Source organism: Lissotriton vulgaris, unplaced genomic scaffold, assembly GCF_964263255.1.
Source record: "Lissotriton vulgaris unplaced genomic scaffold, aLisVul1.2 SCAFFOLD_815, whole genome shotgun sequence".
NCBI lineage: Eukaryota > Metazoa > Chordata > Amphibia > Caudata > Salamandridae > Lissotriton > Lissotriton vulgaris.
Window position 1 is genome coordinate 365,638 of NW_028243422.1, and position 22,466 is coordinate 388,103.

At 45.4% G+C, this 22,466-nt stretch overlaps 1 protein-coding gene across 1 annotated transcript in view; it reads left to right on the top strand.

Annotated features, from left to right (window-relative positions):
• LOC147668406 (E3 ubiquitin-protein ligase TRIM39-like) overlaps nt 1-22,466 on the top strand; it is a 152,654-nt gene that overhangs the window by 117,651 nt on the left and 12,537 nt on the right. The window contains exon 5 of the mRNA XM_086948574.1: nt 1,296-1,348. Coding sequence (XP_086804700.1) covers nt 1,296-1,348 — 53 coding nt within the window. The remainder of the gene's footprint in view (nt 1-1,295; nt 1,349-22,466) is intronic.

Consider the following 22,466-nt stretch of genomic DNA (forward strand, 5'->3'; position numbering starts at 1 on the left):
TTGTGTGTTTATTGATCCAAGGTTCTAGAGCAGCGATGAAGGGGTTTAAAGTTGTAGGTATTGCGTGCTAACCCCACCAAGGTTCTAGAGCTTAGATTATGGTGATTACACTTGCAGGGATTATGTGCCTGTCTCCCTCTGTAGTGAGGGTATGTGGGCAGAGAACTGTGGGCAGAGATCTCTGGGCAGAGATCTCCCAAAGTACTGGAGCTTTTACGCATTCATCATTGCTGATAACAATATTTCCATTACCCACTGTGTGTAGCGTAACAACCTGAGAAGGATGAAAGGGTGAGTGCTGGATTTCACAGGTATGTCTTACAGGTCAGACAGATGCTGGCAGTGAGCACTTACCTCACTGAGCCATCTTGTAAACTTGAGGATATATTTTTAGAGGAGTTTGTGCTCTAAAGTTCTTTCTGTACTGGTCTCTTTATCAGTTCATTGCCTAAGCATTAAAAATCAATAAACTCTGAACTTAGTGACCATTCACCTTTTCCTACCCATCACGAGCACACGGATTCTTCTCTCATTCCTTGAGCAACCTTTGTACCTTCTTTTTGTCTAAATTAACTTTTGATCTGGTTCAAGTATATAAAATTAAATATACTGGATTTAAACAATTCTTTGACGCTTTCGTGTTTTACATTGACTGTACGTTTTGAAAAATACTATCTTAGATAGCAGGGTATGTTGTTGTGTTCATTGTTGGTATGTCTTACCAGTGTTAGACTTAATTAAGCAACACACACATGATAAATTATAAATTACTCTTCTCTAAAGCAGTCGTGGACCACTTGTTCATTACCTGATTGGCTATATGTTCCTAACTAATGTGGCATCTGAATTTATGGTGTTTTCGGAGCACGTGTAACCCCTCCAGCCATGCGTGCATTATTGGGGCCAATCTCCGGCTGTGCGTACTTTATATACACAAGACTCCACCAGAAGCAGATGTAACCTGTTAGTCAGCCCCCCTCTCACTGAGCTAACCGCAGCTCCTAGAAGACCCAATCTGAAGCACTCCGTGGACTCACATGAAGCACACTGGTCTCACTGAGCTATCTGCCTTAGAACACCCACATCCTGTCATAAGATGTTAAAGGTACTTTTGGATATCGTTTGAGCTTTGACTGTTGTGTATGAACAGTAACTCACACTGAGCTCTAGTCCGCAGGCGCTGCTCTTAATATGAATCTTATTTCAAATACAGGTCTTATGTGATGTTCATCCTTTGTTCCTGTAGCTGTCATTGCTCTTTAATACAAAGATGATGTGTGTGTTATTTATTACAGGTGTAATAATGTGACGATTCAGAGCCCAGAGATGGTGGAGAAGAGTTATAAAGGTAAATATCATTGTGACGATTAGCTCTGTATGTTATGGGACATGAAAATGATGTGGTATGGTATGGTTTTGTGTGGTATGGTATAGAATGTTATGTTCGTATGGTATGGGTTAGGAAGGGAGGAGATTGTGTATGGTATGGTATTGTATGGTTTGGAACGTTATGATTGGATGGGATGGTGTGGTGTGCTATGGGTTGGTATGGTGTAATATGGTATGATGGGATGGTGTGGTGTGGATTGGTGTGGTGTGCTATGGAATGGTATGGCATGGAATGTTATGGTGGTATGGTATGGGGTAGAAAGGGATTAGATGCGATTGGATGGTGTGGATTGGAGTTTTATGGAATGGTATGTTATGGCGGTATGGTATGGAACGTTATAATGGGATGGTGTGATGTGATCTTGGGTGGGATCATAGTATAATATGGGATGGCATGGAATTGCACCTCAGAATTTGGCATGTACTGGAGTTCTGGACTTTTTGGTTCCGTCCAGAGGTGTCAGGGGACAACACCCAAAGACCCCGGAGTTCTACCTGTCTCGGTGCACGAATAAACAGAAACACGGGCTTCTCGATGGTGGCGTCAAAGACCAAAGGTTTATTACTGCAGGGACACAGAAGTCACAGAAACTACACACGGGCAGTATCTAGGAGCCTGTTCGATTTGTACAAAGAGGGTTGCTCCTTATATACAAGATATTAACCTTTAGGCGAATTCTTCACAATGCTAGTACATTCCCAAACCTTTGTGTCCTAAACAATAAATATTTGGCGTTACACAGGAATCGTCGATAATATCTGATGTCAAACATTACGAAGAGGGGTTCCCACTAGTTCATCACAATCCCTTGTCAATATTGCATTCAAGAGCCGGACCGCCTCATCGTAAATTTCGTTACCTCCCCCTAATAAAGATTCAGAAAGAAAGGAACGGAGCCAGGTGTGGAAGATAGGAAAGTAGGATAAGGGATGTTTGTGGGTTGTAAATGGGCAAGGCTACCGGCTTCGGCCGCCTAATCGTGATCAGGCCAACGAACACAAGAACCAGTATAGCAGGACTGGCCTCGGGCAGAGGAGGTAGCCTTTGTCGAGTCATGCAGCTACAGCGTGTTCTGTTCTAAGGTGCACGTGTCACTAGAGAGGTGAATCTCCGGCTAAGCCTACGTGTCCTTAATTGAAATGGAGAAATCAGAGGTTATTGCGTATGTGAGGGCAAGAAACACAAAATGGCTGCCATGATCTAAGATGGATGCCATGGGTAGATCAGAAATGTGTTTGTAACAGGAGTACTCTTGCTCGTAGCATAGTGAAAACACCAGGATATGCTAAATGGATCATTTGCGGTTCGCTGATACCAATATGATGTATTTCCGACAATATTGAAAACACGGGTTCAAATTGTCACGGAACCTCAGACCCTCCTTTTGCCCTTACATAGGCAATTACTCAGTCTATGTCAGAGTCTAGTTCTATGCTCATCAGGTCAGTGACATGCTGTTGTATCATCATCCTCTCTCGTGCCTTTTCTCCAAACGCAGGTGGTTTTCTAAAACAGGTTGCAGCACAAAGACTACACAGAGCTGGACCACACTGGATAATCAGGCAACACGAGAACAGGAATACTAAGATGACACCAATGACCATCAGAACCTTCCATCCCCACGCTGATATCAGAGTCCACAACCACTCCATGAAGGACCAGTTTCCCTTGTCTACATGAATAGAGTCGGAAATCTTGTGTAGCTTAGAGATCGCCTCATAGACTGTTGGAGCATTATTGGGAATAAAGACACAGCAGCTCGATTGGATCATTCTGCATACCCCACCTCGATCTGCAAGTATTACGTCTAGAACCATACGGTTCTGCAACGTCATGAGTCTATCCGCCTGAAGCTCAGCTGTTAAGTTGCTAAGGGCACCAGCAGTTTCGGTAATAGTAGTTTCAACCACCCGTGTTAGCTGACGTATGTTTCTACTATTGGCCATAGGTCCCCAGAACGGAAGGAAACCTTTGAAGAAGTCTCCAGCCTCCTGACCAGCGGTATCTTCCTTGCTGAAAACACCTCTTGCTACTCTGGTCTTGTGATAATCAGATGAAGCAGTGTATGTCGGAGGCAACAATCGAGCAATATAACACGAACCTTCAAAGTCGGCAGGCAACCATGTATACGCTCTGTCTTGACAGATGAAGTAGGTACCCCTAGCAGTAAGAAAGGCAGGGGAAGAGTTAGACGGAAACACGTAAGTCTCTACGCACTCACTCCTCCCTAGCTGAGCTCTTGGATTTCTCCCATTACCTTGCAAACAGACTTGACCTCGGTGAGGTACGACCCAGATTGGAGTTGAGCTTTTACGCTTGCTTTCTCCCAAACTAAGGCGATACTCTGAAGAATTCCAACTCAAATATACTCTTAATTCGTCTCTAGGGTAAGATGGAGTGTTATTGACGTCCTTGATCATATCAATAATACCCTGAACTAGAGCTTTGTTGGCAGAGTTATATTTAGTGGAACGTGGTGGACGCGGAGGATAGGTTTCAAGGGCATAAGCAAAGATGGTTTGAAAGGCCTGAAATGATCCATTATAGCTGAAAGGCAAAACCAGATAGGGAATACCTTTATCCATAGTGTGGGGTATCAAGCCACACACCCAGCAGTCTGTAGTGTTAACTACCAGTTGGTGTTGGTGCAAGAGTTGTACGAAAGTGTTATTGATGAATTCTGAGCGTCGAGCTTGCTCATGTTCAGGAAACGAGTGAAAAGAGTGTATAGAAGAAACAGTGGAGGTAGAAGGGTCAAGGGGAGGTACTGTCGTTACCGGCACAAAGATTAAATTTATACCAAAAACGATTCCACCCACCAACGTTATTAAAACAATTAAAAATGTAATAGCACATTGCATCAGAAAACATTTACTATGAAGAATTCTGTAAAGTCTGTTTCTGCGAACATAAATCACATTTTCTCGTTGCAGCGCAGGAAGCTCCATCTTCTACAATCCGCTCGCGACCACTGATGATGTGTACGTAGATGAAAATGCCTCTATTAGCCCTGGGAGTTCCCAGAACCAACAGAAAGATCGACCTTGTGTCTGACCCCCGCAGATTCAACTAGGCACACAGCCACGACCCTACGGCTACCCAGACGGCAAGGCAATTTTAAAAACAATAAAACAATAGCAAACTTCCTGGCTGATGGCAAAAGTTCAAAATTCAAATATCACAATAGGCAGTTTCCTGCTTTATTTGTCCATATTACGAGATCGTAAATTGTATCTTAGTTTTGCAGGAACTGTTTGATCGGAAAATAGTGTATCATTAGTAGATGTTGCAGTGTTCGGGTTCGCAGATGGCAGAGTTTTTTCTGATGCAGAGGACAAATGTTCAGAGTTCAAGGGAGTAGTTTCAGGAGGAGAGTTAGGGCTCGGAGTGTCAGTTATCAATTCGGCATCGCTGAAGGGGACAAACTTGGGTGTTTGCTCGAATTCAGAGGCACCAATTCCCTTCTTAATCCAGTTGTCCTAAGGAAGTGGCAGAGGCACACGTTTGACGTGTGTTGCATGGATCCAATGCTTGCGACCAGCCACACGAACAGCAGTTCTCGTCGCCAATAACACCTGGAAGGGGCCAACAAATCTGGGCTGAAGGTTCTTCGTCCTCGCAAAGTTTCTCACCACAACGTGGTCACCTGGTTTCAGCTGATGACCTGGACTCTCCGGTGGCTTTGGCAATGCATCGAAAACCTGTTGGTGAATAAGACTCAATTTAGCAGTCAAGTCGTAAAGGTAGTCAATCAACATTGGATATTCCAGAGAACAAAATTCCTTTGGCCTTGGCACTCCCCAAATATTAGCGGGACGACCAAAGACAATCTCATTTGGACTAAGCCCTACTCTAGAATGTACAGTCGCTCTCGTGGATAACAGAGCCAAGGGTAGTGCGTCTGGCCAGGATAAACCCGTGGATGCCTGTATTTTAGCTAGTTTTAGTTTGAGGGTGCCATTGTAACCCTCAACTAAACCAGCAGACTGGGGATGGTTTGCACTGTGGAATTTTTGTTTAATGCCCAAACCGGCACACACACTCTGCATAACTTTCCCTATAAACTCACTTCCGTTATCTGACCATACAATCCGTGGCATTCCGTATCTAGGGAAATATTCTTTGAGAAGAATTTTGGCAGTTGATAGGGCTGTATTGTCCTTTAGTGGATATGCTTCGATCCATCTGGAAAATGCACAGACTACCACCAGGACGTATTTTAGATTGTTACAACGATCCATGTGTATAAAATCTAGCTGAATTACTTCAAAGGGGCAGGAAGGAGGAGCGAAATGACCAGCAGGAGTTGGGATTCCCTTGCCAGGATTATGCATCAGGCATACCATACAATTTTTCACCACTCTCTCTGCACATTTACTAATCCCATCATTCTTCCAGACTGGAGCCAACATCTTACAGATTCCTTTAGAACTTATATGCGCTACTCCATGTGCCATTGTCACCACTGCAAGCACATACGCATCAGGCAACATCCAACGCTGTTGTTCCGACACATCAATCCAACACCCACTCGAATCCAACTTGCCCGTACTTTCTTTCCATGCACACTTTTCCTCCTCAGTTGCCTCTTTCTGAATCTCTTTCACACTTTCCACTGTATCCTCACACATTCCAGACTCGGAAATCCATCTTGCAGACGTTGCAACATACATTCTACTCATCATATCTCTAGCTGTCTGTTTAGCGGTTTCATCAGCAAAAGCATTCCCACGACCAACATCATCCGTGATTGCTTTATGAGCACTGCATTTCACAATTGCAACTTCAGTCGGCAAGGTTAGAGATTCCAACAACTCGTTAACTAGCTGACCATGTTGAATCTTAGTCCCATGGGACGTAATGAAACCTCTTTCTTTCCACAAACGGCCAAAACTATGGGCCACGCCAAACGCGTACTGACTATCTGTGAACACATTCACTCTCTTTCCCTTAGCTAAAACACACGCTCTTGTTAGAGCGATTAATTCTGCAGCTTGGGCAGAATTCTGACTCACTCTTGCAGTCTCCACAATCGTCCTCAAAGTCGTTACTGCATAAGCAGCGGTCACATCACCATTCTCCAATTTAAAACATGACCCATCCACATACAACGTGCCATCTGGATCTGACAACGGAGTGTCTTTTAAATCAATTCGTCCTTTTGTCTCTTCCTCAGTTCTAAAACAGCAATCATGGGGCTCGGAATCCCTCGACTCTTGATTAGTCGGCAACAAGGTTGCTGGATTCAATACATTGCATCTTTTGATTTGAATATGACTTGCTAGCAGTGTCAGCTCGTAGCCAGATAATCTAGCACTGGTAAGGTGTTGTGTCTTGGTTCTGTTCATGAGTGTATCCACAGCATGAGGAACCATAACCACTAGCATGTTGTTCATCACCAAACCAGCAGATTGTCGAATGGAAGCCGTAGCTGCCGCTGTAGCTCTCAAACAACTAGGTAACGCTCTAGCTACCGGATCTAATGTTGATGAAAAATACGCACAAGGGCGTTGTTTATCACCAAATCTCTGTGTCAGAACACTCAACGCGCAACCTTCTCTTTCGTGAACATAGAGCGTGAATGGCTTACTGTAGTCAGGTGTACCCAATACAGGAGCTGAACACAATGCTTTTCGTAACTCAGAAAAACTCTCCTGACATTCATCAGACCATGGCACCGGACTCGGAACACCTTTCCCAGTCAAAGCTACCAATGGTTTTGCTAAAAGAGAAAAATTTGGGATCCACTGCCTACAGTACGAGGTAATACCTAAAAAGGCACGTACTTCTCTCTGCGTGCGGGGAACACTCATCTGCGTAATTGCTTTTATTCTCTCTGGGGTCAACTTCCTTCCCTCCTTTGACAAGAGATGACCTAGGTAGGTCACTTCTTGGCAGCAGTATTGCATTTTCGAAGGTGACACCTTGTGATTCAAATTGGACAAATGATGCAATAACGAAATCGTAGCTGCTTTGCAAGTTTCCTTGTCATCGGCAGCCACTAGAAGGTCATCTACATACTGGACTAGAGCAGAACCTTGAGGAAGTACAAAAGAATCTAACTGACTTTTTAATACCTGACTGTAAATGGACGGACTCTCACAATAGCCTTGTGGAGCGCGTTTAAACCTGAAGCTTCGACCTCCTAGACAGAAGCCGAAAATATCTCTGCTTTCTTCGGCTATCGGAATGCTGAAAAAGGCATTCTTCAAGTCGATGACTGAAAACCATGTGGCTGTAGCAGGAATCAATGTTAACAAGGCAGTTATGTCTGGAACCACAGGGAACTGCGGAACCACAATTTTATTAACCTCTCTGAGATCGATAACAAACCTATATACTGGAGGCTTTGTCGGATCAGTACGTTTCAAAATCGGTAGTACAGGACTGTTACAGACATTTCCTCTAGTTTCTTCAACCACTCCTTTCTTAATCAAATCTTGTACAATCAGTAAAAGTGCACGTTCACCTTCACTAGAGATTTTGTATTGAGGAATTCGTGGAAATTTTACATTTGCTTTCAAAGTGACTACATATGGTGGTATTTCCAAAAGGCCTACATCATTAGGAACAGTCGCCCAAAGAGTATCAGGGAGTGAACGCAGCTCCGGCGGGAGTGCATCCATTGACAAGTACATCGGAGAGGTGATTCTTTTACCCAATGTAAGCTGTACTCCTTCCGGAGAACAGTACAATGTCGCATATAGGCGTTTCAACAAGTCTAAACCAAGCAGATTTTCATTACAACCTGTCATCAAAATCAAGGGTGCTTTCAATTGACACGGTCCAACAGAAATAGACAAAGGACCAGATATGGGGTTGTAAACAGGGGCGCCTGAAAAACCTACAGAAACATTTGTTAAGCCGGACAAAGGTGCGCCAGGGAGTTTCGCATGAATGATAGAACTTTTTGCTGCACCAGTATCCAACAGAAACGGTTCCACTACACCTGATGTTGCTACTGCGACATAAGGCCCACTCTGATCCACTGGAACTGATACTACTCCCTCTCTCTGTCCATGGCTGTCCTAGTACTCATTTTGCTGAAATCCTTCACCCACTTCACAATAGTCTTCAACATGATACTGTTGAGATCTATTTTGTTGGGCAGACTGTCCATTTCGTTGATCAAAGTGATTGGAAGGGCGATCATTTGTCTGTGGAGGCATAGCACCTCGTCCTCGACCTCTAGAATTCTGTACAAAACCACCACGACCTCTCTGAGCTGCGGCTGCATTATTTTGCGCTAAGACTGGACACTCATTTTTGTAATGACCCTCTTTCTTACAATACGCACACTGATTCCACTGATATTGTGGTCTCTGGGAACCATAATCTGTCCTTTGATACGATCCTTGCTGTGTACTAGTCTGATTCATGCGAGGCGGATACGCCTGTTGCAAAAGAACTTTAGTCTTTAAATCTTTCGTTTTCTTATCTGATTTCTCTTTCTCCTCTTTATCCCTATTTTCATAATACTGTGCAGTTGCAAGTATTTGTGCAGTTGTAGAGACAGCCCACGCACTCTCGGAATCTTTCAATTTGTTGCAGAGCTCTGGTAGTAAATTGTGTACAAATTTATCGACAAACAATCTCTGTCCTCCTTCTGTGCTCATATCCTGACCACTATGATCTACAAAAGTCTCTTCAAACCTCGTGAAGAAGTCGGAGACACTTTCGTCTTTCTTTTGCCTGCATGCGGACAACTTGTCCCAGTTAACGCTCAATGCTGGCATCAGAGTCTTCATTAAATCAATTATCCTACCTGGAAGATTAGCAATTAGAGGTTCGGGTTTGGAACCACCTATTTGCTGACCATCTGCTGCAATGATAGCCGCCCAATCACCACCTAGGGCAACTGGATGATTCTCTTTACGTATCTTAGCCCAAATTGTTTGTGGAACTACATTTCCAAATAACATGTCGATGTCCGCTAGATTCATTACACAAGCCTCAACTGTCTGTGCTAACTCCTTATAATATCCAGCAGGATTCTTACGCGGATCTGGCAAGGCCTGTTTCACTGCTAACACTTCGGCTCGCTTCCATGGAATGTGTATCCATACTCTCTGGAATTGCGCCGGAGCGGCTGCAATACCATTAATGGCATCAGCTTGCACAGCTTCGCGCCAAATTGGAGGAACCTCCCTCATTGGATATTGGCGAGTCTGCTTCGTACTACTTTTCTCTAAGTCTCTCGGTGAACGAAGTGATGGATCATTTCTATAGCTTAAAATCAGTTCCATCGCTTCTTTTATATTTGGACCTACTATCATTCCTGCAGCAAACTCTTTCTGTACCTTAATTAAGTCTTCTAAATTCGATTCAGAGTCATCTTCTTCTAGTTCCTCACGTAAAAGAGAGCACATCTCGTCGAAGACATATCGTTGCGTTGGTTCATTCCATTGCATAAATGTATCTAGTACATCTCTCGTACTGTATCTCCTACTTTTCGAAATACATCTGAGAGCCGTGGAATCTAATATTCCCCGTTCCTCAGTACTTGGAAGCTGACTACGTCTCTGTACAGAGTCAGAGGCAGGAGTCTTAATTAAAGTTTTATAGAAAGGAGACAGAATATTAGAGACAGAATCAGTGATTCTTCGACGAACAGTAAGCGGAGTCATAATACTAGCAGATGTAGAGAACACAGAAGCAGTAGGAACAGATAGCGGGACGGTAGGAGTATCAAGTAAGATAGCTTGTGAAACAGTAGGTGTAAGCGATACAGGTATAGGCAAAGAAGCCGGCAACCCAGGAAGAGGAGGTGCCGAAGGAATATTCACATTAATTATAGGAGGTACAGGAGCTTGATTCTGAGGGGCAGGAGCAGGAATACCAGGTTGTACTGCAACCGGCAATTGAACATTCGGTACAGGCGGAGCCGTAGCACCTTGTGCATACGGTGGAGGTGACTGTAACAAGTAAGACAACAGAGGATCGTTTTCGGGGTCCTCTACTATCTTAGTTGTTTTCGATGGCAAGGCAGGATAGCACTTGTCAATCGCTAAATTATGTTCTCTAATGGCCACCTCTACGGCCTTCTCAGACTCGTTGACTTGCAGCTGCTTAACAGCCTGTTCTAAAGTCAACTCTTGCTCTTTCTGTTCTTTCTTCAACCTTTAAATTTCTCTCTGTTTGGATTCTTTTTGCCAGTAACAGAAAGAATCAAACATTGCCGGCCGGGCTTTCTTCCTAAACAATTTCGCTTCCAAATTATCAAGGATTTCGGGTTCAAAACTACCATGCAGTGGCCAACTAAGGACACCATCCTTTTCTGTATAGCGGACCCACACCTCATTATAAGATATAACAACAACAACAACAACAACAACAAAGGAGTTTATAAAGCGCCTGGTGACGCCATCACGGCGTGTCCCCGCGCTGTGGAAAGAAGTCGGGTGCAGGTAGGGATTTACAGGGAAAACAGGTGTGTTTTTAAGTTTTTCCTGAAATCAGTCTCCGAGTCCGCTAGTCTAAGCTCCATAGGGAGAGCATTCCATTCCCTGGCAGCCATGACCCGAAAAGAGCGGCCACCCATTCTGGCCTTCCTGATACGAGGTACCGTGAGCAAGCCAGTTCCCCTGGAGCGAAGAGTTCTATTGGGCTCATAGGGAATGGCCAAGTCATTCATATAGGGAGGAGCTTTTTGGGTGATGATCCGATGACACATCAGTAATGCTTTAAAGAGAACTCTTTTTTTTATGGGTAGCCAGTGGAGGGTATCTAGAGCAGGTTTGGATGGAGCTCTCTTGGGAAGTCTAAGGACTAGACGTGCTGCTGTGTTCTGCAGGACTTGAAGTCTCCTGATATTATTTTGCGATGTTCCAAGCAGAAGCACATTCCCATAGTCTATTCTGGAAGTCACGAGCGCCTGTGTCATAGTGCGCCTCGCTTCAAGAGGGAGGAGATCCAGGGTACGGTTAAGGGTCTTCAAGACCCCATAGCATTTACCGACCACTCTGTTCACGTGGCAGTCGTAGGAGAGTTTAGGGTCAACCCAAATTCCCAGATTTTTGGCTGCTTCACAGGGGGTGGGTAGCGGCCCCAGACATGAAGGCCACCACTCCTTGGTCCAGCTCGTATCCCTACCTCCCATAACAAGAACCTCTGTTTTCGAGCCATTAAGCTTCAAGCAGTGTTGGGTCATCCAACCTGCCAGAGCCTGCATGCAGGATTTAAAGTTGTCTGGAGAAACAGAGGGGGCTTGGGATAGGGAGATGAGAAGTTGAGTATCGTCGGCATATGAAACTAATTCAATGCCGAACGATTGAACCACTTCAGCCAGAGGGGCCATATACAGGTTGAACAGGGTAGGGCTCAGGGCAGAGCCCTGAGGCACCCCCTGTTCCAAGGCAATGCTGTCAGAGAGAAAAGCACCTCTCTGAACCTGAAAGCAGCGGTTGGTACGAAAAGCCTTCAGCCAGCCCAATGCTTCCTGGGTGACCCCGGCTTTGTTCAGACACTGTAGCAAGATGGAGTGTGCTACAGTGTCGAACGCCGCACTCAGGTCCAGCATTATAAGTGCCATGGTCTGTCCTGCATCTACACCTGCTCGTAGGGTTTCTGTCGCTCTCAGTAGGGCGGTTTCGGTAGAATAACCTGACCTGAATCCTGATTGGGAGCTGTGAAATGCACCATTAGATTCAAGATGGGCCATAAGTTGGCTATTAGCTATTTTCTCAGCCACCTTCGCTAAATAGGGTAGCAGCGAGATGGGCCGAAGGTTTTCCAGAGTGTCCTGACTGATGTTGGGTTTTTTCTTTATCGGCAGCACAATAGCTTTTTTCCATTCCATAGGGAGGGTGGCCGTAGAGAAAGAGAGTTGGAGGATGTGCCTGAAGTGATACTCAAGGACTTCCAGAGTGGCTGTCAGTATCCTGGGGGGGGCAGGGTCCCGGGGAGAACCAGACTTAATGCTCCTACAGATGCTGGTTAGAGCAGTAGTGTGAGGAACAGAGAAACTGGTCAGGCATTTTTTAATATGGATGAGCTCCAGATTTTCAGTAAAGTCAGATCCTGATGGCAGGTCGGTGGAGAAGTTAGAGTAGATGGTAGTGATTTTATTAGCAAAGTATTTGGCAATATCATTGCATTTCGCCACCGAGTCATTAAGGGCATTGCTCTCGTTTGTGACTACCGAGATTTCCTTAAAAATTTTAAAAAGCTCCTTAGAGGAGTTTTCTGCTTCACCTATACGGGTCTTGTAGTGTAGGGCTTTAGCGGAACGAATCAATTTATAGTATTTCGCTTGCTCTTTTTTATAGTGGTCTTTAGCAGTGGGGCAGAAGTTGACACGCCAATCTCGTTCCAGTTTTTTACAGGCGGTTTTAGCATCTTGAAGTTCAGATGTAAACCATGGGGATGGTTTCCTCAATTTCTTGTTGGTCACTGATCTCCGGATGGGAGCAGTTTCATCAAGGGCCGTAAGGATGGTATTTTTTAGGCAAGTATAGGCGGTCTCACAGTCGGAGCCTTTAGGGGGTCCCGCCAGTTCGAGCTTATCAGCAAACGTATTAGGGTTAAAATTTTTCCATTTGCGACAGCGATAGGTCTGCAAGTTTTCATTCTTGACTGCAGTTTCAGTTGCTGATATGTGTAAGGGAATCACAAAATGGTCGGACCATGGCACGGGAATAGGAGGAAGCACTTTCACTCCGTTCCAGTTGCCAAATACTGGGTCGAGCAGGTGACCCTGTCTATGAGTGGGGCTTTGATGTTTAAGATCTAGCTGCAGAGAAAGTAGTTCTGCTTGTATGCTGATGGCGTCTTTGTCCCCAGCATCATCAAAGTGTATATTCATATCACCCAGCACCAAGAGTCTAGATTTCCTTAAAGAAAGATGGGCTGTGGCCTCAATGAGGCTGCACGTAAAATCAAATAGTCTTCCCGGGGGTCTGTATAGAAGAATGCCAGATAGAGAGTATTTAGGACTCACTATAATAGTGAAAGATCCAGCTTCGCAGTGATCAATATTCACCGGCGATAAAGAGCATTCCAAGGGGGCTCTGACGGCAATGGCTATTCCGCCTCCCCTACCATCCTGCCTATCAAGCCTGGCGAGGGAGTATCCTGGAGGCATCGCCTCGATGATATCAGGATCAGAGTGCTCACCAAGCCAGGTTTCGGTCAGAAATAGGATCTCAAGAGCTTCATCCTCAAGGAGGTGATATATTTGGATGTTATGTTTGCTTAGAGATCGACAGTTCAGTAGTGCAGCTTTTAAAACACTTTTGTGGGGGGTGTCAGAAGAGCCGGTGCTAGGAGTAAAACGGCACACTAAACAATCGTGTACTGATAGCGCCTCCATAGAGTGTAAGCAAGATGACATAGGGGCAGGGCGTAGACTGAGCAAAGTATGTTTATCATACCGTAATGGAGGGGGCTGTGGTTGACCAGGGTTTCTGGCCCCGCGCCCCGTCCGGCCGCGGACGGGCGCAGACGGGCTTGACTTTGGCTCGACTTCGGCGCGCTTCCGGCGCGCCCGCTGCACGCGTCCGCTGCGCGGTCGCTGACCAATACACATTTATAGGCTGTAGGGGCAACTAGAGCGCTGACCATCCGCCCGAGCCCGGAAGTGCTAGGCTCCTCCTCACCCTCCGCAAACAAACGCCCAGAAATGGACGCGGCGGACCGGGGCGGGAGTCGGCAGATAGGTGAGTAAATTTACAGTCCAACAGAAACAGTTTTAAGCAATTTTAAAAAAGGCTAGTGCCTAAGCATTAAAAGACGCTGTAATCAGCGCTAAACAGGGTGAGCTGTGAAATTTGCCAGCGCGAGTGGAAAGAGCCTGCCACTGCCACCGGCAAGACTCCCTTCCATATAGGACCCACACCATGCTTACAATACAAATCATATAGAGGAGTCCCAATCGGAGGAACCAGACATGAGTCCTCCAATCGTGAATCACTGTTGCAACCAAAACACGACAACATACAATTTTTCCGACTTACCATTTTGCAATCCGGAACACAGAACGAACAAAACAAGAAACAGATATGTGCACTTGAACCAAGAACTTAGGCCTACCAAAAGCGAACAAATGTATCGATACCCAAACTAAACCAATAGATTATCATAACCAGAACAACAACCAGTGATAATCTTACTAAACCAAACCAAACCAAGAACCAAAAAGGATTTTAACAACCCTCACGAAGTAACCAACGAGCAACCACTAAATACTTAACTGAGGTACTGAAGACGTCACCAAGGAGAAACCCGTCTTGTCTCGCCGTACTAAGGACTGCACCTCGGGTCCAAGACAGGGCGACGGTCAAGGCAACGGCCCACTGCAGCTGTCCTGAACGGGAACCCTCGTGGAAGAGAACTTCGGGCCACTTTTGCGATATGCCGGGATCGATAAAGTGGGGCGCCTCCCTCAGGAATCTTCACACGAAGCTTCTCGAACTCTTCAGGCTTTTGGACCGGTACCGAATGACGTCGCCCCACTTGGGCGCCAATTGGAGTTCTGGACTTTTTGGTTCCGTCCAGAGGTGTCAGGGGACAACACCCAAAGACCCCGGAGTTCTACCTGTCTCGGTGCACGAATAAACAGAAACACGGGCTTCTCGATGGTGGCGTCAAAGACCAAAGGTTTATTACTGCAGGGACACAGAAGTCACAGAAACTACACACGGGCAGTATCTAGGAGCCTGTTCGATTTGTACAAAGAGGGTTGCTCCTTATATACAAGATATTAACCTTTAGACAAATTCTTCACAATGCTAGTACATTCCCAAACCTTTGTGTCCTAAACAATAAATATTTGGCGTTACACAGGAATCGTCGATAATATCTGATGTCAAACATTACGAAGAGGGGTTCCCACTAGTTCATCACAATCCCTTGTCAATATTGCATTCAAGAGCCGGACCGCCTCATCGTAAATTTCGTTACCTCCCCCTAATAAAGATTCAGAAAGAAAGGAACGGAGCCAGGTGTGGAAGATAGGAAAGTAGGATAAGGGATGTTTGTGGGTTGTAAATGGGCAAGGCTACCGGCTTCGGCCGCCTAATCGTGATCAGGCCAACGAACACAAGAACCAGTATAGCAGGACTGGCCTCGGGCAGAGGAGGCAGCCTTTGTCGAGTCATGCAGCTACAGCGTGTTCTGTTCTAAGGTGCACGTGTCACTAGAGAGGTGAATCTCCGGCTAAGCCTACGTGTCCTTAATTGAAATGGAGAAATCAGAGGTTATTGCGTATGTGAGGGCAAGAAACACAAAATGGCTGCCATGATCTAAGATGGATGCCATGGGTAGATCAGAAATGTGTTTGTAACAGGAGTACTCTTGCTCGTAGCATAGTGAAAACACCAGGATATGCTAAATGGATCATTTGCGGTTCGCTGATACCAATATGATGTATTTCCGACAATATTGAAAACACGGGTTCAAATTGTCACGGAACCTCAGTACTGCATAACTCATTCTGTGTTCCAGAGTTCTAGCTCCAACAGTGACCTAACACTTGCTTCTGCAAAGACCCAGCACATACTGACCCAGGGCATGCACCTACACTGACCTAGTACATGCATCTACACTGACCTAACACATGCACCTACACTGACCTACAGCACATGCACCTACACTGATCTAACGTATGCACCTATAGTGACGTAGTGTATGAACCTACACTGACCTAGCACATGCACCCACGCTGGCCTAGCGCATATATCTACTCTGATGTAGTGCATCCATCTACAATGCAGTGTAGTGTATGACTGGAACTGTATACCTTGGAGTAGATCTGTCATTCTGTACCATCAAATGCAGTGTACTGACTGGTACTGTATACCTTGGAGTAGTTTGCCATCTTATGCGGATTACTAGCTTCTACTCTATGCCTTTGGGGTAGCTCTGTCACTCTTCACCATCTAATGCAGTGTTCTGACTAGTACTGTATACCTTCTAATAACTCTGTACCATGTAATGCAGTGTACTGACTAGTACTGTATACTTTCTAATAACTCTCTCGCTCTGTCCCATGTAACGCAGTGTACTGACTAGCACTGTATACCTTCTAATAACTCTGTACCATGTAATGCAGTGTACTGACTAGTACTGTATACTTTCTAATAACTCTCTCGCTCTGTCCCATGTAACGCAGTGTACTGACTAGCACTGTATACCTTCTAATAACTCTGTACCATGTAATGCAGTGTACTGATTAGTACTGTATACCTTCTAATAACTCTCTCGCTCTGTCCCATGTAACGCAGTGTACTGACTAGCACTGTATACCTTCTAATAACTCCCTTACTCTGTACCATCTAACGCAGTGTACTGACTGGTACTGTATACCTTCTAATAACTCTGTACCATGTAATGGAGTGTACTGACTAGTACTGTATACTTGCTAATAACTCTCTTGCTCTGTCCCATGTAACGCAGTGTACTGACTAGCACTGTATACCTTCTAATAACTCTGTACCATGTAATGCAGTGTACTGGCTAGTACTGTATACTTTCTAATAACTCTCTCGCTCTGTCCCATGTAACGCAGTGTACTGACTAGCTCTGTATACCTTCTAATAACTCTGTACCATGTAATGCAGTGTACTGATTAGTACTGTATACCTTCTAATAACTCTCTCGCTCTGTCCCATGTAACGCAGTGTACTGACTAGCACTGTATACCTTCTAATAACTCCCTTACTCTGTACCATCTAACGCAGTGTACTGACTAGTACTGTATACCTCTAGTAGCTTTCCTTCCCTGCAGCATCCATTGCGGTGTACTGATTACTACTGTATACTTTTGAAGTATTTGAAGTAGCTTTGTCACTCTGTACTGACTAGTAAAGATCACCTTCTAGCACCTCTGAGATGCACCCCAGCTGGAGAACATTTGCCCCAAGATTTCTCATCCTTTTCTACCTGAAGGACAGCTGTCGAAGCCTGATTTATTTTTGAGAAGCAGCTTCACCACTTGTGAGCCTTTTCTTTCCTTCTAGTTCTTGCTTCTGCACTAACTTTGCTGCTTTGACTCTTATTTTCCAGTAGTGGGGAAACTTCCAGTAGTAAGGTTGGATCTAATTGTAATAAGGGTTTGCTTATCATGTCACTATTTATTCGACTGGTGTCCTTTTTAGGTCTCGCGACCTATCAATGTGCGCAAGCGCATTGAGCGGAGCGAGAATTCAAGTGCTCAAAATCCTCGTGAAACCACGGTCTTTTTGCTGCGGTTTTCTTCGAGTTCACGTGGCCACAGGCACGCGCTTTTGGGCCATAAAATTGCATTTATCCTCCCCCTCCCCAGCCAGCTTCCCCCAGGCCGTAGCAGCACTCCTCCCATACCTTTGAAGTGAAGCTTACCTTCACTTCAAAAGCCCCTGCTGCTTCACACCGTGTCGCATTTCTCCTCCCCCCTCCCCTTCTCTGCCTTCCCTCCGTCTTGTTTTTTTTGCTGTTTGCATTTAACCGGCTCTACATGCGGAACTGTGCCCGCAATCTTTTACCCAGAGTAGATGCTATGCAGGAATGTCAGTAGAGTGGTTATTCTAATCGAAGCACAAAGTTACCTTTTGTAGAACCTTCAGTACCGTCTCACTGTTTTTGTGCTCACTGTACTCTGATATAGCAGAAATTCGCTGTGTTGACCCGAACATTCAAAAGAATAAATATGGATTTTAACTTCTTAGCTCCATAAGTGAGTTTGTTTCAAGCGCTATGCAAAACTTCAAAATCAAACCTTTTACATGTAGTGTGTGTCAAGTGCTCTCTTTTACACGGTGTCACTTGGATGTTCCCCATTCCAAAGACTCATGGTTTTCATGTAAACTTTTATTTTTATTGTGCAGAAAAATGTGTAGCTGCACCTAGCATATACATCGGATTACCGTATTCCACAGTGGAGGTGTAGCTGCACCTAACATGCACATCTGATTACCGTATTCCACAGTGGAGGTGTAGCTGCACCTAGCATGCACATCTGATTACCGTATTCCACAGTGGCGGCGTAGCTGCACCTAGCATGCACATCTGATTACCGTATTCCACAGTGGCGGCGTAGCTGCACCTAGCATGCACATCTGATTACCGTATTCCACAGTGGCAGCGTAGCTACACCTAGCATGCACATCTGATTACCGTATTCCAAAATGGCGATGTAGCTACACCTAGCATGCACATCTGATTACCGTATTCCAAAATGGCGATGTAGCTACACCTAGCACGCACATCTGATTACCGTATTCCAAAATGGCGATGTAGCTACACCTAGCATGCACATCTGATTACCGTATTCCAAAATGGCGATGTAGCTACCCCTAGCATGCACATCTGATTACCATATTCCACAATGGCCGCATTGTGACTTTTTTTCTGCTCGTGCGTTGCAATGAGGTTATATTGCAACATTTTTTTCTAAACAACGATTGAGTGTGATTGTTGCAAGTGTTACAATTTTATTGTCCTCTCATGCAGAAGTAAGAGACATGAACTATATCTTAAGAGGGAGCGTTTCTTCTTAAAACCGAAATATCCTTATAATTACTGAATCAGATCGATTATCTCTTTAGAGAGATGTTTTGCCCCCTGCGGTTCAGACGCAATGGTTGTAATATTTTACTTATTGTATGGTTCAAGGCATAAGGTTTATTTTCACCTCTCATTAGAATGAGTGCCTGAGGTACATGAATCAGAGCAATAGTATATTTTGAATTCATTTTGGATTATTGATTGTTGACTTGTCCCGCCAGAAGCTTTCCACCTATTTTTAGCCATTTAGAAAATAAAACTAAAAAAGCGTTGTTTTGTACTGCGATGTGATGTACTGCGGGGTGATGTTCGGGCCAATGGGAAGCAACACAATCACACTGCAAAAGGCTGCGATGTGTTTCTTCACGATCTAATGGACGGGGCGATGTCATAGACCCGGTGTTACAGCGCGCGATCAGTGTCACCACGATGTATCGTCATACATCCTTAAGGAAGCCGCTCCTTGCTCCTACACCAGTTACTTTGTTGTAACATTAATGATTTCGGTATGATAATTAGTTGAGAGTATGTGGGGAGCAAATCGTGGATGGAGTGACAAACATATTGTTAGGATGTGGGGACTTACTCTCAGGTACTAGAGCGACCATGCAGTTCTTTTGCTTGCTGCGTCATCGAACAGCGGCACCAGCCATACCACTCAACATGGGACGCCAGCTTACTCAGCACAACTTACTCCCTCTTGCCGGTCATCACAACAGAGGCTGCAGGGCCTTCATTTTCCGGGCGCCGCCAGCCTCGCTTCTCCTCCCCCACCGCACTTTACTTTTTTGTCTGTCACAGGTGCTGGATGGGGGTCCGCCACCCAGTGGGCTTCTGGGGTGATCTCTTCACTTCACGCAGCCACTTCTGACAGCCCAACTGCTTACTGTTCAGACCGTTGGGCTCATCTCTCACCCGTTGGGTCACTGGGTCGCCTCCAGATCATCCACTGCTTCTTGCTATAGGTGGGGGTGCTTTTCGGTGCAGCACACGCCCCCCGCCCAAGCAGCATAACGTGGCTCCCACCCTCCTGCATATGGGTCCGTTCTGACTCAACGCCAATGAAATGTTGTGGGGCCATAGGCCCCCATGAATAAAATGTAACAACAATGACGCAGTATTATAGTAGGTAGAACTGGCCCTGGAAACTTGTGCACGGCCCCTTTTATTAACATGGTTTCCTCAGGAGGTGAAACCTTCTACCACCATGATTTGTGGTAGGGTGTTGGGTGTCCCCTGGGGCAGGGAGATGGAGGTGAGCAATGGTCATGTTCACAGAAGGCCCTGCATAGCGTAAGCTGCTTCTCTGCCTTTGCGCCAGCTTCCATAATACATCAGAGGCAAGTTGTTTCCTTCATTTGCATGGGGCTCCATGCAAATGAGGGGATGCCCCATTAGAATAGTGCCTGCACTATATGTACGCCAGCATTACTTGTGTTACAGAAGGCACTGCACAATTGTCTGTGGCCCCTTCTGTAACAGTACAGTGCGATGCATGCCTGAAACAAGCACTGGCGTTGCCAATAGGTTTCGCATTTGGAAAGTTGGAGCTATTGGTTTTGTAAATGACATTTTATATTTATATATTGTTATTGACAATGCCAATAACGATATATAAATATAAAATGTCATTTACAAAACCAATAGCTCCAACTTTCCTACTGCGAGACCTATTGGCAACGCCAGTGCTTGTTGATCACTGTGAGTATCTGCCGCCTGAATTCGGTCCAGCTCCTCTCCTAGCGTGTTAACTGATTCTGTTCTGTTAGCGGCTATTTTTTAGGTCTCGCCTCGGCAGCTCACATGCGCTGACCTAGGAGGGCCTTTAACCATCGGTCTTCACTTTTCAAGCGCTGCACTCGGGCTTGTGGCGGCATCCACCTTGCGGGATCGAGCAGGTACGTGCCACAAGCACAAGTGCAGTGCTTGAAAAGTGAAGAATGCGCGAGCACGCACGCACAACTCCCGGGCTTGTTCTGTTAGTTGCTTTCTCTATAAGCAGAGAAAAGTGTGTTTGTAGATTTACCACAAGGCAGCGTGAGCAAGCGGAGAGCGGCTTGGAAACATGAGGTGGGATACCCAATCACCTCCAGCCTCTGACGGCGTGTTGCTGGGCAACCGAGTACACCGCCTGCACTCCCAGGTGAAACATTTGTACCCTTGCTTGTGTTGTGTGTGAGCATCTGAAGAGTAGCGGTGCTGTCCCACAGCATCCTGACCAAGTATACAATGGAGTTGTACTACTTTGGCAGAGTTTGGGACTATTTTGGAATGTATTTATGAGCGCTTTTCACAAGCGCAACTGTTTATCGTAAAGTCACTTTTCACAACCACTACTGTGCGCCCGCCCACTTTTTGTGCATGCCGCTCGGCACCTTTCCTCCCTCCTCTTGTGCTACGTGTCCCTTCGTCTAATTACCGCCCCCGCTTTTTGCTCCTCTTATGTCGTTCATCCCTTCTGCCATTAGCGTACCTTCCCCTTTCCTGTGGCCGTAGCGGATCTGCCAAACAGGCTTGGTCAAGGAGGCCTTTTCAAGTTGAATACAATATACACCTTCCTCATACCCCGCAGACGCACCAACCAAGATACGAGATGTCCATTAACTTGATTAGGACTCTCTAATTGTGACTGATGGCATATGCAGCGGTAGTGCTGTGGACTTCAGGCAATATTTATATATGTGATTTTCTTTTTGCTTGTGTCACGGCCCAAGGTATTAAACAGTTATTACGTTCATGTACCAGACCGAGGTCAAGACAAAGAGTCACTGTACATGATGCACAGCTTCTTGTTTATTGTCTCCGTTTCTGGGACACTTTAGCATCCAAGTCGGGAGCTTCTTGACAGGATGGTTGTTTTGAATGGACAGATGACGTGATACTCCCTTAAGTGCGGAAGTCACTTTGCAGCAATTTTCACAGCTTTATTAGTTGCCAAGATAGACTGATTCATTTTACCACACACAAGTGACCCCTGAGTGCCTGCGAAAGTTGGTTTAGGGATCATAATGACAGACTTGTTCAGAAGGGGTAAAGGTTCGAATCCCGGCAGTCCATTCTGTTGATCAATAGCTTTGATTGCAACGATTTGACTACCAGGCATTGGCACCTTTTGCAAGTTATGCAAGCTCTTACTGACCTGTTGCTGTTCACAGATTCGGCTATGGGCAGAATCATAGACATCAATACACCAAAATGGAAGGTGTACCGGAAGTGATATCACACATCCTTTGACCTTAATGACATCACATTAGGGGAAGTATATGACTACTACTGACTCCAAGGCATATTGAATAGTGGCACGGCTCATGGTCCTCCATGCTAATTCAGCATCATGTCAAGGGAAACAGTGATGTGGCAGTCTCCAGCTGTGATAATTGAGAACATGAAAAAGGTGAAAGGACAAAAAAAACATAGAGTACTCTTTCAAGGAACTTGGTTCCTTTGTTCATGCAGTACATAATGCAGGAAATTGACATGCAACCCATCTCTATGGGTGGGTGTGCAACTCTGATCATGCCAATGTCAACAATTCTTCATTCTTCAGGAAGGGGCTTAGTCAAACGAAGGTGTACTCCAGACTTCCTGCTCAATG